The 17,153-nt window shown below is 37.8% G+C and overlaps 1 protein-coding gene across 1 annotated transcript in view; it reads right to left on the reverse strand.

Annotated features, from left to right (window-relative positions):
- Nucleotides 1-17,153, reverse strand: part of SKIC3 (SKI3 subunit of superkiller complex) — a 74,128-nt gene that overhangs the window by 47,632 nt on the left and 9,343 nt on the right. Inside the window, exons 4-11 of the mRNA XM_049769173.1 lie at nucleotides 15,900-16,043; nucleotides 12,778-12,869; nucleotides 12,286-12,361; nucleotides 11,505-11,645; nucleotides 9,216-9,314; nucleotides 8,351-8,459; nucleotides 2,724-2,864; nucleotides 982-1,083 (exon numbers count right to left, since the gene is read on the reverse strand). Of these exons, the coding sequence (XP_049625130.1) occupies nucleotides 982-1,083; nucleotides 2,724-2,864; nucleotides 8,351-8,459; nucleotides 9,216-9,314; nucleotides 11,505-11,645; nucleotides 12,286-12,361; nucleotides 12,778-12,869; nucleotides 15,900-16,043 (904 nt within the window). The remainder of the gene's footprint in view (nucleotides 1-981; nucleotides 1,084-2,723; nucleotides 2,865-8,350; nucleotides 8,460-9,215; nucleotides 9,315-11,504; nucleotides 11,646-12,285; nucleotides 12,362-12,777; nucleotides 12,870-15,899; nucleotides 16,044-17,153) is intronic.

The raw sequence follows: 17,153 nt of genomic DNA on the forward strand, positions 1-17,153 counted from the left end.
TCTAGCAGCCCGGGGGGTGATGGTGGGGGATATGGGCTGCAGGAAGGGAACGGGATGTTGAGGGAGGACAAATTTGGTGATGGGAATTCCCCTGATTCAATGTTAATATGTACCTAAAAAATACTTCTGTGAAAGATATGTAAGCCAATATGGTCAAAATAAAAATTAAAAAAAAAAAAGAAGTTAACCCTTATACAAGACACCTGTAACAGAGAATACTAAGAAATGGAGGGGAAAGCATCTAAATTAGAATTGTCTACAATTCTAAGCAATGAATCACTCTTTATGATTTCCTAACCCCACAGCTGGCTTATTGATCACACTCAAATAGGTTCCATGATGCCTGCAACTGCCCTTTACTACTTCAGAGTCAAAAGTCTCTGAAAAGCCTGAGATACAGAAAGAACTTTTCTTTTTATGAAAACAGAGCAACTCCCGCACATAAAACATAAAGTGACTTTGTCAAAAGTCCAAGTGCAGGAAATATATTTTTAAAAGAATTCAAAATTAATCACAGATATGCACAGAACATAATATGCATATCCTCAATGACATTTAAATTGGTACCTTAAAATATGGCACCTGGATTTGGGGGCAGAAGGGGATAGAGTTGGACCATACAGGCCAATGTCAGGGCCTATTTTTGACTGTGTTCAGAGATCACTCCTGACAGTGCTCAGGTAACCAAATGCAGTGCCAAACAGTTATATGCAAAGCAAGCCCTTAACACCTGTTCTATCTCTCTAGCACTTAGCATCTTAATTTTTTTTTCTGGGTTTTCTTGGTTTTGGAGCCATAATAAGCTCAGGGCTTACTCTTGGTTCTATGTTCAGACATTATTTCTGGAAATATATGGTGCAGATCAATTCAGGTTGGCTACATGCAAGACAAGTACGCTACCTGTTGTCCTATCTGGATGTTAGCATCTGGATTTTTATCCTTTAAAGTGAATAAAGGACCCCTAAATGGGGGTAATAATACCTTGATTGCATGAAAGAATAGCTTCTTTAAGTCTGTGCATTTTGACTTGGGCTTCTGCTTGATGATACCATGCAGCTATGCACAGAGGACATTCCTTTAATCCTAAATAGATAAAAGCAATCACAAAGTTTTTATGAGCACAAAGATTAATATAACCACCTATGTAGTCCCCAAATCAGAATATTTCCCACTCCCCATTTCTCACAATATCAGTTAAAAAGTCACATTGATTTTCCCAAACTCTTTCTCTAACACTACCACTTTGATACAGATACTATCATTTTTAACAAGTTTTAAAGTTTCGGTATGTTTATTCATCATCACTTTGTGTCTGCCATGAGACTATTTTCATAGGTTCATACAGAATATTCATAAGAATATTTCTCTCTTTTTTTTTTTTTGGGGGGGGGGGTCACACCCTGTGACGCTCAGGGGTTACTCCTGGCTATGCGCTCAGAAGTTGCTCCTGGCTTCTTGGGGGACCATATGGGACGCCGGGGGATCAAACCGCGGTCCGTCCTAGGCTAGCGCAGGCAAGGCAGGCACCTTACCTCCAGCGCCACTGCCCGGCCCCCAACAGTAAGAATATTTCTGAAAAAAACAAGTGTGATTATAAAAGTGCCCTGTTTTTTTTTTTTTTTTTTTTTTTTGTGGTTTTTGGGTCACACCCAGCAGTGCTCAGGGGTTTTTCCTGGCTCCGTGCTCAGAAATTGCTCCTGGCAGGCACGGGGGACCATATGGGACGCTGGGATTTGAACCGATGACCTTCTGCATGAAAGGTAAACGCCTTACCTCCATGCTATCTCTCCAGCCCCATAAAAGTGCCCTGTTAAACCCTTCTACTGCTTCCTTGCTGTTCAAAGGATAAATAAAGCTTCTATTTCCTAACAAGGTCTGATACCATGATCCCCTCTCCCACATCAGTCTTGCCCCTTTCTGTTCCCATACTTCATTATCAAATCTTGCAGAATTATAAGCAATTCCATGAGCATCACTTTTACCGTCACTTCTGGAAAATTCATTTTGGCCTACACAGCTCTTACTACCACCAACACCAGGCTTGTCAATCAGAGCTCAACCTAATATAAGTTCATCAGACAAAACTAAGTTATTGCCTCCTAAAGATGGAGATGTTATTAGTCCTATTTACAATGAAGAAACAGATCGCATTAATTTTCTCATTAGTTACAGGTCTTAAAATTAATAACTGGGGGCCGGGCGGTGGCGCTAGAGGTAAGGTGCCTGCCTTGCCAGCGCTAGCCTAGAACGGACCGCGGTTCGATCCCCCGGTGTCCCATATGGTCCCCCAAGCCAGGAGCGACTTCTGAGTGCATAACCAGGAGTAACCCCTGAGCGTCACCGGGTGTGGCCCAAAAACAAAAAAAAAAAAAAAAAAAAAAAAAAAAAATTAATAACTGGCAGAGCTAGAGATCAAATGTAAAGGTATTTTAAAGGATATTTCAAAAAAGTACTATTTTTGGCTTCTATCTTAAATATACATTTCTTAAAGAAAGGCCAGGGACCAGAAAAATAGCACAGCTTGTAGTTTGCTTTGCATACTGCTGACCCAGATTTAATCCCTGGCATCCCATATGGTCCCCATGGCTGCAGAGACAGGAGTAACCCCTGAGTACTGTCAGGTGTATCCCAAAACAAAGGGAAAAAAATAAAGGCCAGAGATAAAGGCTATTGACTGAACAGCAACTATATTTCATATTATTCACAATATGTTCTAAACTTACCTTCTGCTAAGTTCCTAACAGCATCTTCATAGTTTTTGTCTTGAAATGCTTTGACACCTAAACCAATTAGACCTGGACCACTTTTTGAATTCATTTCCACTAGTCTGCAACAGTACTGATATCCCTCATCTGTAAGATTTCCTAGAATTAAAAGAAAAAGTTATTAGCAAATGTGTGTGTATGCATCTCAAAATATTCAAGCAAATGAAACTGAATGCTTAGCTCTCAAAAGCTGTGTGACACAACCTCTGAACCCACATCCAATTTTTAGGAAGTCAGAAATAGTCCAACAATTGAAGAAAATAGTTACCATTTCAAAAAGAAATTACAGAATTTTTCATTTCCTTAAGGAACAAACCACTTTCCCCATGGCAATGTGACTTAAAGGGTCCTGAAGTCAAAATCAAACATACTTTTTTGAAGGTGAAAATGACAAAATATTATTTAATTAAACAAGTACAAGAGCTTTCAGGTCTTTTGTATAACATCTGGATAAACTTGTCCTATCTTGGTCATACAATTATATCTGAATAAATGCCTGAACTTTTACAGGGTTTCTTGCTTAGATTTAAGAATAAAAAAGACTGTTTTTCTTCCTTCTTATTATGTACATTAGGGCATATAAACATACTAATTGGTAATGTTTATGATAACACTGATTCAATTAATTTAACATTAAGTAAAACTAGTATCCCTGATAGAAGAAAACAAACTTTCCTCCCATGTTCCTCCATTGAGCACTATAAAACATTCTGGATTCTGAAATGCCCTAAAAGAACAAGTCAGGAAATATTCTGTGGTAGACTATATAGCTTCTTTTAGTATCATTTAACTATAGTATAACTTTTATAATATATTTGGAGATGGACAACTACTTATAATGTAAAGTTAAATAATATTTGGTTTTGTCATGTAGTCACTTTTTTTTTTTAATACCCAGGTTTTGTTTTGGTTTGGTTTGGTTTTTGGGCCATACCAGGTGACACTCAGGGGTTACTCCTGGCTATGTGCTCAGAAATCTCTTGGTAGGGGCCAGAGAGATAGCATGAAGGTAAGGCAGTTGCCTTGCATGCAGAAGGACAGTGGTTCAAATCCCGGCATCCCATATGGTCCCGAGCCTGCCAGGAGCGATTTCTGAGCGTAGAGCCAGGAGTAACCCCTGAGTGCCGCCGGGTGTGACCAAAAACAAACAAAAAACAATAAAAAGAAATCTCTCCTGGCTTAGGGGACCATCTGGGATGCCAGGGGATCGAACTGCAGTCCGGCCTAGGCTAGCACAGTCAAGGCAGACACCTTACCACTTGCGCCACTGCTCTGGCACCAATGTACATAGGTTTTTCTATTTTTATTTCTTTTTTTAAATATCTTTATTTAAGCTCTTTGATTACAGACTTGATTGTAGTTGGGTTTCAGTCATATAACGAACACCCACCTTCACCAGTGCAACATTCTCATCACCAATGCCCCAAATCTTCCTCCTCCTCACCCCACCTAGCCTGTATTTGAGACAGGCTTTCTACTTCCCTCATACATTCACATTGTCATGACAGTTGTCAGTGTAGCTATTTCTCTAACAGCACTCACTACAAATAAATATTTGTAGCCAGAGGAAGAGAACACAGTGATTAACTGTGGTGAAGAAACAAATACATTAGCTATTCAAGAACTACAGCAGACAAGTCAGCCTTGAGAGACTTTACAGATTGAAAGTTTATTTTAGTATAAAAAAGAATAGGGGCTGGAGAGACAGCATGAAAGTAAGGCATTTCCCTTGCATGCAGAAGGACAGTGGTTCGAATCCTGGCATCCCATATGGTCCCCTGAGTCTGCCAGGAGCAATTTCTGAGTGTAGAGCCAGAAGTAACCCCTGAGTGCTGCCAGGTGTGACCCAAAAACAAAAAATAAGTAAATAAATAAATAAAAGAGAGTATAAGAAAATGAAGGGAAAAATCCATTAGGACAGCGCTATATTATCCTGCATTAAATATTCAACTTCCACTTCAGAGTAAAATTTTACTAAGAATTTGGGACTGGAGAGATAGCATAGAGGTAAGGCATTTGCCTTGCATGCAGAAGAATGGTGGTTCGAATCCCAGCATCCCAAATGGTCCCCTGAGCCTGCCAGGAGCGATTTTTGAACGTAGAGCCAGGAGAACTGAGAGCCCCTGAGAGCCGCCGGGTGAGACCCAAAAACCAAAAAAATAAAAATAAAAATAAAGAGGGCCCGGAGAGATAGCACAGCGGCATTTGCCTTGCAAGCAGCCGATCCAAAACCAAAGGTGGTTGGTTTGAATCCTGGTGTCCCATATGGTCCCCCGTGCCTCCCAGGAGCTATTTCTGAGCAGACAGCCAGGAGTAACCCCTGAGCAACACCGGGTGTGGCCCCAAAAAAACCAAAAATAAATAAATAAAATAAATAAATAAATAAAAATAAAGAAATAAAAAAAAAGAAAAAGAAAGAAATTTTACTAAGAATTTACAGAAGATTGAACTGCTCTACTCCACAAATTTAAAAAGAAGTTTTTTTATTAAAATACCATGTTGAGGGGCCAGAGTGGTGGCACAAGCAGTAAGGCATCTGCCTTGCTAGCCCTAGCCTAGGACAGACCACGGTTCAATCCCCTAGGTCTCGTATGGTTCCCCAGCCAGGAGTAACCCCTGAGCATTGCTGGGTGGCCCAAAAACCAAAATAAATAAATACATAAATAAATATAAAATAATAAAATACAATACTATGTTGGGGCTGGAGAGATAGCACAGCAGTAGGGCATTTGCCTCACATGCGGCAGACCCGGGATGGACACAGTTCAATTCCCAGCATTCCATATTGTCCCCAGCCAGCAGGGGCAATTTTTGAGTGAAGAGCCAGGAGGGGGTCCCTGAGCACCACCAGGTGTGGCCCAAAGATCAATCAATCAATAAACAAATAAATAAATTAAGAAAAATAAAGATACCATGTTAACATAGTTATTCACTGTTGAGTTTTAAGCATAGTATGTTCCAGCACCAATGCCATCACTAGTGTCAACTTCTCTCTATCATTATCCCCAAGTTTCCCCTCTAACTCCCACTCCAACCCACTAGTTTGTCTCTTTGACAGATATGTTTTTAAGGGTAGTTGTAGTTTGGATCTCTTCCTTTCAGACTCTGCACTAGTTTGATATATATCTATAGCTGTCCTCTATACTAGCCATGTAACCAGAGGCCCTTGACCTCTTCCCTCCACCGCTTCCTGTCCACCTTAATCCCCAATTTATTTCATTCTCCTTCCTTCTCCTCCTTATAATCTGGGGGTCAAAGATAACAGGTATCCCTCCTTTACTGTACTGCATTCCTTCATCAAGCTATTTTATATAGACAGATAAGTGAGATCATCCTGTGTTTGTCTTCTTATGGCTTACTTCGCTTAACATGTTTTCTTCCAGTTCCATCCATGTTGCAGCAAATGGCATGGTTCCATTATTCCTTGTAACTACACAGTATTCCATAGTGTCTGTGTGTATACATATATATACACACACATATATATAACATTTTCATAATCCACTCATTTGTCATGGAACATCTAGATTGATTTTATATCTTAGCTATTTACTAAGTGTTACAATTAATAATTTTACGCAGTATGTATTTATGAATGAATGATTTGTGTCCTGGGGGGAATACTTAGAAGTAAAATTGCTGAGATTTCTTTCAACTGAATCCTTAGTTCACTGATAAATCTCCATATTGCTTTTGAAAGCAATATGGACAATGTTCCCACCAGCAGTAAGTGAGAGTTCTATTTTCACCACAACCCTACAAACACAGATTGTTTCCAGTATTTATGTTCTGTGTCATTTCACTGGTGTGAGACAGTCTTTCATTGTAGTCTTGGTTTAGATTTCACTAATAGTAAGTGAAGATAAGCCTTTTTAATGTGCCATTGGCCACCTGCCTGACTTCCTCCAAGAAGTGCCTATTTATTTCCTCTCCCTTTTCTAATAATATTTTGAAATTTGTGTTACTGTTTATCTTTATAAGTACTTTACATATTCTAGATATCAATCCTATATCTGATGTGTTGAATGAGAATATTTTCTCCCACTCAATTTTCTGTCTTTCTTTAGTTTTAATATATGTTTCTTTTGTCATACAAAAATTCTTTAATTTGATTTAGTCCCATTTGTTAGCCATTTGTTAGCTTTTTATTCCACTGCCTTTGCCAATAAGATCATATCAATGAAGACACTTTTAAACGCCAAACCTTGGACCATTCTACCCATATATTCTCAATGTACTGTATAGATTCCAGTCTGATCTCAAGATCTTTGATTCACTTTCAACTGACTTTGATATAAGTTGTAAGATATAGATTCAATTTAGTTCTTCTATACATGATGATCTAGTTTCCCCAGCATCATTTGTTAAAAAAGTTATCTTTACTCCGTTTCGTACTCTGAGCTCTTTGTCGAAAATTAGTTATCCATAGATACAGAAATTTGTCCTGGATATTTGACCCTATGGTCAGAAAGTCTACCCGTATTCTAGTACCATTTTATCACTATCACTTGAGAGTATAGCTGCAAATCAAGTGTTAAGAGACACCTTCAGTTATTTTTCAGTATAGTGTTAACTATTCAAGGTCTCTTCTGATTCCATACAAACTTTATTACTGACTGTTCTAAATACTTGAATAATATCATCTGAATTTCCAATTCATGAGCATGGAATATTTTTCCAATTCCTAATATTTTCTCCTACCTCTCTAAGTGATTTAAAGTTTTCATGGTATAAATTTCCCACATCTTCTCTTAAATTGATTCATAGGTATTTGATGTTTTTTGGACACTATTTTGAATGGGATAGACTCTAGATAGACTCTTCCCCTTCTGATTCACTATTTGCATATAAGAATGCAACAATTTTTGTGTAATAACTTTGTAGTTAGTCACTTTGCTGTATTGATTATTGTTTTTAAAACCTTTTTTTTTTTTTTTTTTTTTTTTTTGGTTTTTGGGCCACACTTGGTGACACTCAAGGGCTACTCCTGGCTATGCGCTCAGAAATCACTCCTAGCTTGGGGGACGCTGGGATCAAACCACGGTCTGTCCTAGGTTAGTGTGTGCAAGGCAGACACCCTACCGCATGAGTCACCACTCTGGCCCATTTTTAAAATCTTTTATGTAAACTCTTTAGGGTCTTTTATGCATCTTACCGTGTCATCTGAAAAACGTAATAATTTTGCCTCTTTTCCAACTTGCATTCCTTTGATTGTTTATTGCTTGATTGCAAAAGAACATTTTTGTTTTTGTTTTTGGGCCACAGCAGGTGATGCTCAGGGGTTACTCCTGGCTATGTGCTCAGAAATTGGATCAAACCGAGATCTGTCTTAGGTTAGTACATGCAAGGCAAATGCCTTACTGCTGCACTATGGCTCCAGCCCCAAAAACTTTTATAATATATAAACGTTACATAACTTTTATAAGAAGTTCTTATCTTTTATAAAGTTCTCATTAGGTCCAGAACTATTGAAATAGCACCTTAAGCAGGCAGGCACTAAATAAAGAAATTCCTGACTCATAGCAGTATGAGTACTGTCCTTCCCACTCATAAACCCCTAGGACACACAATAAAAAAAAATTTACCTGAATCTATTAAATGCAGACAAAGCACTTCTAATGGATATTGTACGGTGGGATAAATTTTTATCATTTCTTCACAAGCCTTCTTCAACCGAGCAGTCTCATGAGGAAACTTGAAAATACAGAAATGAAACAAATTAAGTAGTACTAAAATATGCTTCTGAAGTTTTCTGATTAAAATGTGAAAATCTTTTAGGGCCGGAGAGATAGCACGGTGGTATTTGCCTTGCAAGCAGCCAATCCAAGACATAAGGTGGTTAGTTTGAATCCCGGTATGCCATATGGTCCCCCGTGCATGCCAGGAGCTATTTCTGAGCAGATAGCCAGGAGTAACCCCTGAGCACTGCCGGGTATGGCCCAAAAAACAATCAAACAAACAAACAAAGTGAAAATCTCCGGGCTGAAGTGATAGCACAGTGGGCTGGATATATGCCTTGCACACTGCCAATCTGGGTTCAATTCCAAATGACGTGGGCATTCCATATAGTCCCCCAGCCTACCAGAAGAGATTTCTGAGCACAGAGACAAGAGTAACCTCTGAATGCCGCCAGGTCTGGCCCGAAAACCAAAACCAAAAATAAAGATAAACAAATATGAAAGTCTCATTAGTGATTTGGAAAACTAACATACTTTGGGGTCAGTAAATGAAAAGGCTAGAGCACATGCCTTGTTCTTGCAAGACCCCAAATTTAATCACAAGTACCATATGACCCCACCCTGAGTACCACCCAGTATGATCCTGGTGGCTTTCAGAATTTCTGGGCCCAAGCATCAAACTATTCCATCTGCATGAGTAAGTCAAATACCATGAGAAGTGGCTGTATATTATTTGGAAACCCTCCCCCACAATAAAAGGAAATCAACATACTTTGGATAAACACTGAATGAACTGGCTATAGAGTACTTGGTGATCTTCACTAGGAATCTTATCTGATGATACCAGTGCATTCTCAAAGGCAGATAAAAGCTGAAATGAAAAATATTTAACTTGTAGTATACTTAAATAATAAATATAATAAAGAATTGGACTTCGAGACTAATTTCAAACCACACCTTCAAAAAACTGCACCTGTATTTTATTGTCTGGCCCTAGTAATTTTGATGAGAACAAAAATGATTATGTAAATTTTAAAATACATTCTAACTGGGCCTGGAGAGATAGCACAGCGGCGCTTGCCTTGCAAGCAGCCAATCTCGGACCAAAGGTGGTTGGTTCGAATCCCGGTGTCCCATATGGACCCCCGTGCCTGGCAGGAGCTATTTCTGAGCAGACAGCCAGGAGTAACCCTTGAGCATCGCCGGGTGTGGCCCAAAAGCCAAAAGCCAAAAAAAAAAAAATACATTCTAACTTCAACTAGCCAAAAGATGCACTAAATTAATGCGAGATTAAAAAAAATTAGCAACATCTGTATTGGTAGCAAATATTCCAAGTTTAAAATTGTGTGCAGCCAAGCTATACTTTCAGTAAGAAAGACAGGACTGAATTATGATGAAACCATTTCTTTTAAACAATAAAATAAACATAAATAATATTTCTATACATATGAGTTTATAGTAAATTTCCATAGAAATCTTATGTTTTTGAGCAAGAACAGCTGTACATATTTTGGTATGTTTCTAATTTTCTGGCAATACCTGTTTACAAAAAATAACCAGAAGTCATAATATGAAAATATGACTTAATTTGGTAAATCTCCTACTTTCATCACTATTTTTTTTCACATTTGAATCTACATACAGATAAACTATAAAAAAAACAAAGTCGAATCTTATTTTCTTGTTTTTTTCATCTCTAGCACCTAAATAATTGTCTGACATTTTTTAAGTTCTCAATATTTTCTGACTAGTGGAACATATTAAGAGTACACAAACATGCAAAGAAATGAATTCCCCATGATTTGATGAAACTGTAAGTGCTTACACCTAAAAATCACATTCAGGGACAGAAGAGATAATATAAGGGTTTATATCAGGGCAAATATATTTGCCATGACATGTGGCAGATTCATCCCACACAGTGCAAAGTCTCCCAAGCATGGCTGGGAGTGATGCACAAGCACAGACTGAAGTAGCCTTCTCACACCAGTAGATGAGGTGTGGGCAATGCCCCCACACATACACACACGACACACACACGTACATACACACACACTAAATTTGACTTTGAAATTAAAAAACAGAGCTTCCATTCAATGTAACAAAGATATACTGACATAATCAGAAGTAAGTTTACTTAAACATTTACAAAGAAACAAAAGGGCAATATTTTCCAATTATGGCTCAAAACCAAAGGGCTTTTATTTGCTGCTTTTGAAAAGTTCCTTTAAATTACCTAAAAACTAAGGGTTTATCTAACACCAAGAAGAGAACCAAAAAGATTTTGACTTTTTTGTTATTTTTGTTTTGTTTTTGTGGCTCAGAGATTATTAATGGCTCTGCACTCAGGAATCATACCTCGCAGTGCTCACAGAGCTTATCCTTGCAGGTGACCATATGAGATGCTAGGGATGGAACCTAGGTTAGCAGCATACGAGGCAAGCACCTTATCTACTGTACTATCTCTCTAGCCCAAGTAGAAATATTCTGAAGAATGAAAATTGCCCAAGAAAAAGAGGAAAAGCAAAACCAAAAACATAACAAATAAAGCCATGCCAATCGCATCTCAGTCTGCGGTTTTGTCAGCCTAAAAACATTTGTGATGCACAATGGATGGGTCCAATTCATCATACTCACTGTTAAATCTCAAAATTAAATCTCAAAATAATTTAGTTCTGTGTTCAGACGTGTAAAGAAATATGTTTTAGGCACATCCTTTACAGAAGTGTTAGCAATTTTGTACAAGAGCCAATCTCTGTTCTTTCTTTCACAAATATGACTAAGTGACAGATTTAATGTGAATACAAGTGAATGAGATTTTGATACCCTGAAAAACAATTTAATTCGAATTGAATTCAAACTTGGATATACAGATTACAAGCCAATTATTCTGTCTTTATCAGTAAAAGTTCCTATGGATTTGAAATTGACATTTATAAAATATCTGACATCCACATCATTATCATATTATGTGTATCTCAAATTTTTCTGTATCACTATTTCTATCTTATAAATACAGATGATAAATTTGCATGACACTGTGCAGTAAAAAAGTTGTTACCAATTGCTGAGCCTCATTATTCTGGTCCTCGGTACTCTCTGCCAACAACTGAGTTAGTTTCCTCCACAACTGATGAAGCTCTTGGTTGTCTGCACCTTCTTCCTGCCGTATCTTTATCAATTTGTGCCATGTCTGGCCCACCTATCAAGAAGGAGATTTACGAAAAGTCTTTTACCATTAATATCAAATAAAATATAAAATCTGCAAGATGTTTTATCTAATACATAAAAATAGTGAAAGTTCAAAATGCTTTCTATTATGAACCCCATAAAATGTAAATTAATTGTAAAAATCTACAAAGACCCGATCAGTTAGAACCAAGACTGAAATACCAGATGAGACACAGATATCATGATCACATGCCTCAACCTTCACAGCTAAAGTAGCTTAGCATAATAATGCTTCAAATATATCATGAAAGTTTACAAATGTCTTATTTTCTTCTTCTACAGTTTCAAAAAGTTTTGGAATTTATGATACTTAACATTTTAATTCTGGTTTATTTTTCAAAATTCTATAATTTTTACTATTCTATAATCTCTTAACATCATACTACATATTGATTTAACTTTCCTTTAGGCTAAATGAAGATTTCCTTCTAATATTTCCCTTAAAAGAAGTTTAGCTTGTATGTTTGCACTTCTAATCCTGTGTTCTCTCCTGAATATATATTCCTCTTTCTCTTCATTCACATCTTTCTAAGTAAGTTCCTTTCAATAAAAAATATCTTAAGAGAAACTGGGGGGTGGGGGTCTTCTACCCCAGAAAATTATGAACTAACCTTTACATGATTCTTTTCTTGGTAGTACAGATCCACAAGTTTCTTACAGACATCACACCACTTCTGCTTGTCAACACTTAGGAAAGAAAACAACTTACAATGAAAATAAACAAGAACTTTGGGTACTAAAATTAAAATATTACAATATTTTCAGACATTATATTAAATTACAACATACCCTCTCTCCTACCACGATGAACCTTTAATAAACTTTATAGTATGACTATAAAAGAAAATATTTTAAAAATATTATCTTCCATTATATTAGTAGGAAATAAGACCAATTTCCCAAAGATAAAAATACTAGCCAATTACTTTACTATTAGTAGTTTAATTCTGTTTCAAGCATAATCAAGAAAGTCTGTAACAACAATATGAAAGAAAAATGCTTCCCAATTCCCCAAAAACACTGGAAGTAATTCTAAATAACATCTAATTAGTGTAATTTAATTCAAGAATATAAGAAACTGACCTTTCCCACATACTAATTACCTTTCATAAAGATCCAGGAGCTTTTGGTAAACACCAGGTAAATCATCCTTCGCATTTATTTGATTACATTTCTCATACAAACTTGCTAACCCCTACAAGAAGGGTAGAAATTATTTTTTCAAAAACAGCTTTTATCGTGCAATAATTCTGCTAAAGAAAGTAAAAGTCTTCACTGAGATTTTATTATAAAAATACTAAGATACAAATAAAATTGGGAACCAGAGAGATAATATAACAGGTAAGATACTTGCTTGCCTTGCACTCAGTCAATCCAGGTTCAATCCCTGAGCACCACCAGGAGTGATCCCAGAGTGCAGAGTCAGGAGTTAGCCCTGAGCAATAATACCATGTGTGAGACCCCCCCCAAATATATACATATATATATATATAAAATTAAATTACATATCTGAGATTTGTCTCCAAATAATTGATGGTAACAAGAATTGCTAAGACTGTACTTAAAAGGGCCCGGAGAGATAGCACAGCGGCGTTTGCCTTGCAAGCTGCCTATCCAGGACCAAAGGTGGTTGGTTCGAATCTCGGTGTCCCATATGGTCCCCCGTGCCTGCCAGGAGCTATTTCTGAGCAGACGGCCAGGAGTAACCCCTGAGCACCGCCAGGTGTGGCCCAAAAACCAAAAGAAAAAAAAAAAAACAAAAAAAAACAAAGACTGTACTTAAAAAATGATTGACAGTGGGTAGATTTTTACTAAAGGTAAATAGTTGACTACAAAGGGGTTCAATACATCATTCTCTTTACTTTTAATATTATCCTATAATATTGAACTCTAAAATACTAAGATATGATTCTTAATACGCCTTAAAAATATAGCATAAATATAGTCAAACAAAAATTTCCAGTTAGGGGCTGGAGAGACAGTATGCAGGGAGGGTGCTTGCTTTGCAGAGGGCTGGCTTGGGTCCAATCCAGCATCCTTAATACTTCTCTGAGCCCTGCTAGGAGTAATTTCTGCAGAAGCCTAATCACCAGCATCACCAGGTGTAGCCCCAAAATAAACCAAAAATCCCAGCAATCTGTGTATACAATCATTTTTTACATATAGCAAAGATCAGATACTTTTGACCAGTGAGTATATCATAAAAGGAATCTAAGTGTTAGCAGAAACCCTCACATAATAGCTCATGTAAACCTGAGACAAATCAGTTTGCCAGTGCCTACTCCCTTAGTTGCGCAGATTCTAATTTCTAAGATGTGGGGAACATATGAAACAGTTATAAAATATGAAACAGGGAGGAAAGCCAACTTAAAAAAAAAACACAAAGGAGATGGTGCAACAAAACAGCGATAGGGCATTTGCCTTACATGTGGCCAATCCAGGCTGGGTTCAAAGCTCAGCATCCCATATGGTTCCACCAAGCCTGAAGCCTGCCAGAGCAATTCCTGAGTTCAGAGCCAATAGTAAACCCTGAGCACTAACAGGTGTGGCCCAAGAACACACACACACACACACACACACACACACACACACACACACACACACAAATGGTAAAAAGCCTACTTTTTTTTTTTTTTTTTGGTTTTTGGGTCACACCCGGCGGTGCTCAGGGGTTACTCCTGGCTGTCTGCTCAGAAATAGCTGCTCCTGGCAGGCACGGAGGACCATATGAGACACCGGGATTCGAACCAACCACCTTTGGTCCTGGGTCGGCTGCTTGCAAGGCAAACACCGCTGTGCTATCTCTCCGGGCCCAGAGCCTACTTTTTTTTTTAATACATATCTTTATTTAAGAACCATGATGATTACAAATATGTTTGTAGTTGGGTTTCATTTATACAAATAAACAAAAAAGAGCACTGCCCCCTTCACCACAGTGCAATATTTCCACCACCAATGCATGCCATCCATCTCTGTCCTTCCCCATCCCTTGCCTGCATTCAAGACAGGCATTCTTTTTTGATAAAGAACATACCTAACATCACTTTTTTTTTTTTTTTTTTTTTTTTTTGGTTTTTGGGCCACACCCGGCTTTGCTCAGAGGTTACTCCTGGCTGTCTGCTCAGAAATAGCTCCTGGCAGGCACGGGGGACCATATGGGACACCGGGATTCGAAGCAACCACCTTTGGCTCGGCTGCTTGCAAGGCTAACATCACTTTTTTAAAGAAACTTTCAGGCTTAGAAATCTAGTAAATTAAAAGCTTTTCTTAGGAGGAAATAGACATTTAAATACTTGTTTTTGTTTTTTGTTTTTTGTTTTTTTCATTTTAAATCGTGATTTACAATACTGACAAGGCTTCTTGCCTACAACATGCCAACCCCACACCTTCCATCAGTGTGTCACTTTCCTCTACTACTGTCTCAGCGCCATACCCACCCTTAAACTCACCCCATCATCCACCCACTGCCCAGACTCCCCTACCATAAGAGATGAGCTCCCCAGCTCTACACATGTTTTCATGATCTGTTACTTTTGACCATTTCTTATTCCCTTATCATGTTACTATGTTTTTCCCTTATTACTATCCCCTAATTATTTTCTTTATCATAATCACCCACATGTAAAAGGGATCATTCAGTATCTAGTATGTTACTTGCATTTTGAAAAATGGAGGAAAATTATTAACTATGATATGGGGAGGAAAAGTTCTAAAATGAAGTCATAGAATTTGATTATATGAATGGATATGGGGAGTATTATGCTGAGCAAAAATAGTCAGAGGAGAAGGAATAGACATAGAATGATTGCACTCATTTGTGGGATATAAAAAAAAAGATAGTATTGTAATAATATCCAGAGACAAGAAAGGCTAGGAAGACCAGTGCATCATAGGAAGCTTGCCACAAATAGCAAGGGAGTGCAGTTAAAGTAGAGACGGTACCACCATGACAAAGATAGTTGAAAATGATCACTTTGGACAAGAACTAGTAAAATGTCTGTTCCAGAGGCAAGCCGGGGGTGGGGGGAGGAAAACAGGGGCATTGGTGGCAGGAAACTGGTGAAGGGTGTTATACATTGTATGACTGAAACACAATCTTAAAAAACTTTGTAACTGTGAGGGAAAAAACCTGCATTATAAACAACCTTGTAACCAGGGTATTTTAAGTAAAGTAATTAAAATTTATTTTTAAAAAATAATAATAAAATAAAACATTCCTACTTACCTGCCAAGCCAGTAATTGGTCTGGCTCTAGCTCAGCAGCTTTCTTATAGGCACCCTGGGCCTGATCAGGTTGTTCCAGTTCAGCTGCAGCAACACCAATGAAAACCCAGGCATTATAGTTATTTTTCTCCTGTTTTAACACTGTCTGGGTAAGAAAATTAAAAGAACTCATTAAAATTTGAGCACAAAGGAGTAAACAACAACAGAAAAAGACTACATGAAAGTCAGAAAATTTCTACCTGCCACTAACAAGCAATCTTTTATTGGGGGGGCCAGGGTACCACATCCAGCAGGTGGCACTCAGGGGTTATGCCTGGCAGGCTCGGAAAACCATATGGGATGCCAGGGATCAAAGCTGAGTCAGTGCATGCAAGGCAAATACCCTACCCACTGTACTATTGCTCTGGCCCCCAGAGAGGCAATCTTAAGAAAACAGCTGAACCTCTCTGTCTTTAGTTTCCCTTAAGAGAAAGTTGGACTAGGAAGAGGTGTGAAATGCAAAGGACAATTTTTTTTTAAAGTTGTCCAAATATAGGCACAGAGCAATAGCCTTACAAGTGTCCAAGCCGTGTCCAATCCCCAGTACAGCATGCTGTCTATCGAGCCTGCTAAGAGTGGTCCCTGAGCGCTCAAGTAACTCTTGAGCAATATGAGGTCTGAACCACTCCCAAATTATTTTTTTAAAAGCTGTCCAAATAGTCCTAATGTATCCAGTTAATTCCCTTAAGCATACTGGTTATAAAAACAATAAGAGAATTCTTATCATCCAACATTATCCCCCTTGCCTTCACTCCCAAACTGCTACTGGCTTGTCAAGAGAAAACAATTTTTTTGTTATCATTTCACTATATAAAACATCTCTATTTTCCCTCACTATGATAATATTTCCACATACATACAAGGATACAATTTTACAAAGAAATTATAGACTTGGAAAGAAGATTGACCCAATGCAACTATATCAAATGTATTCAAAATGAAGGTTGGTAACTAAAATATATAAACAAATGGCTATCAGCTCAATCAATGAGAAAATTAATACATGCAGCACTGGCTAAAAAAATTTGAAAAAGGAAAGCCTGTATGTTCCCAGTGAACAAATACAAGACTAGTAGCCTAATATAAAATGAGTTTTAAAGTGTCTACAAATTCCTAAAGAAAACTAAGAATGTTCTTGTTAGAGTTGAACTGTCAAAATTACTAGGCTTTCTACGCATCTATGCTAACACCTTTAGGATCATGTCACCCAATCTAC

The sequence above is a fragment of the Suncus etruscus genome, chromosome 2 (genome assembly GCF_024139225.1).
Source record: "Suncus etruscus isolate mSunEtr1 chromosome 2, mSunEtr1.pri.cur, whole genome shotgun sequence".
NCBI lineage: Eukaryota > Metazoa > Chordata > Mammalia > Eulipotyphla > Soricidae > Suncus > Suncus etruscus.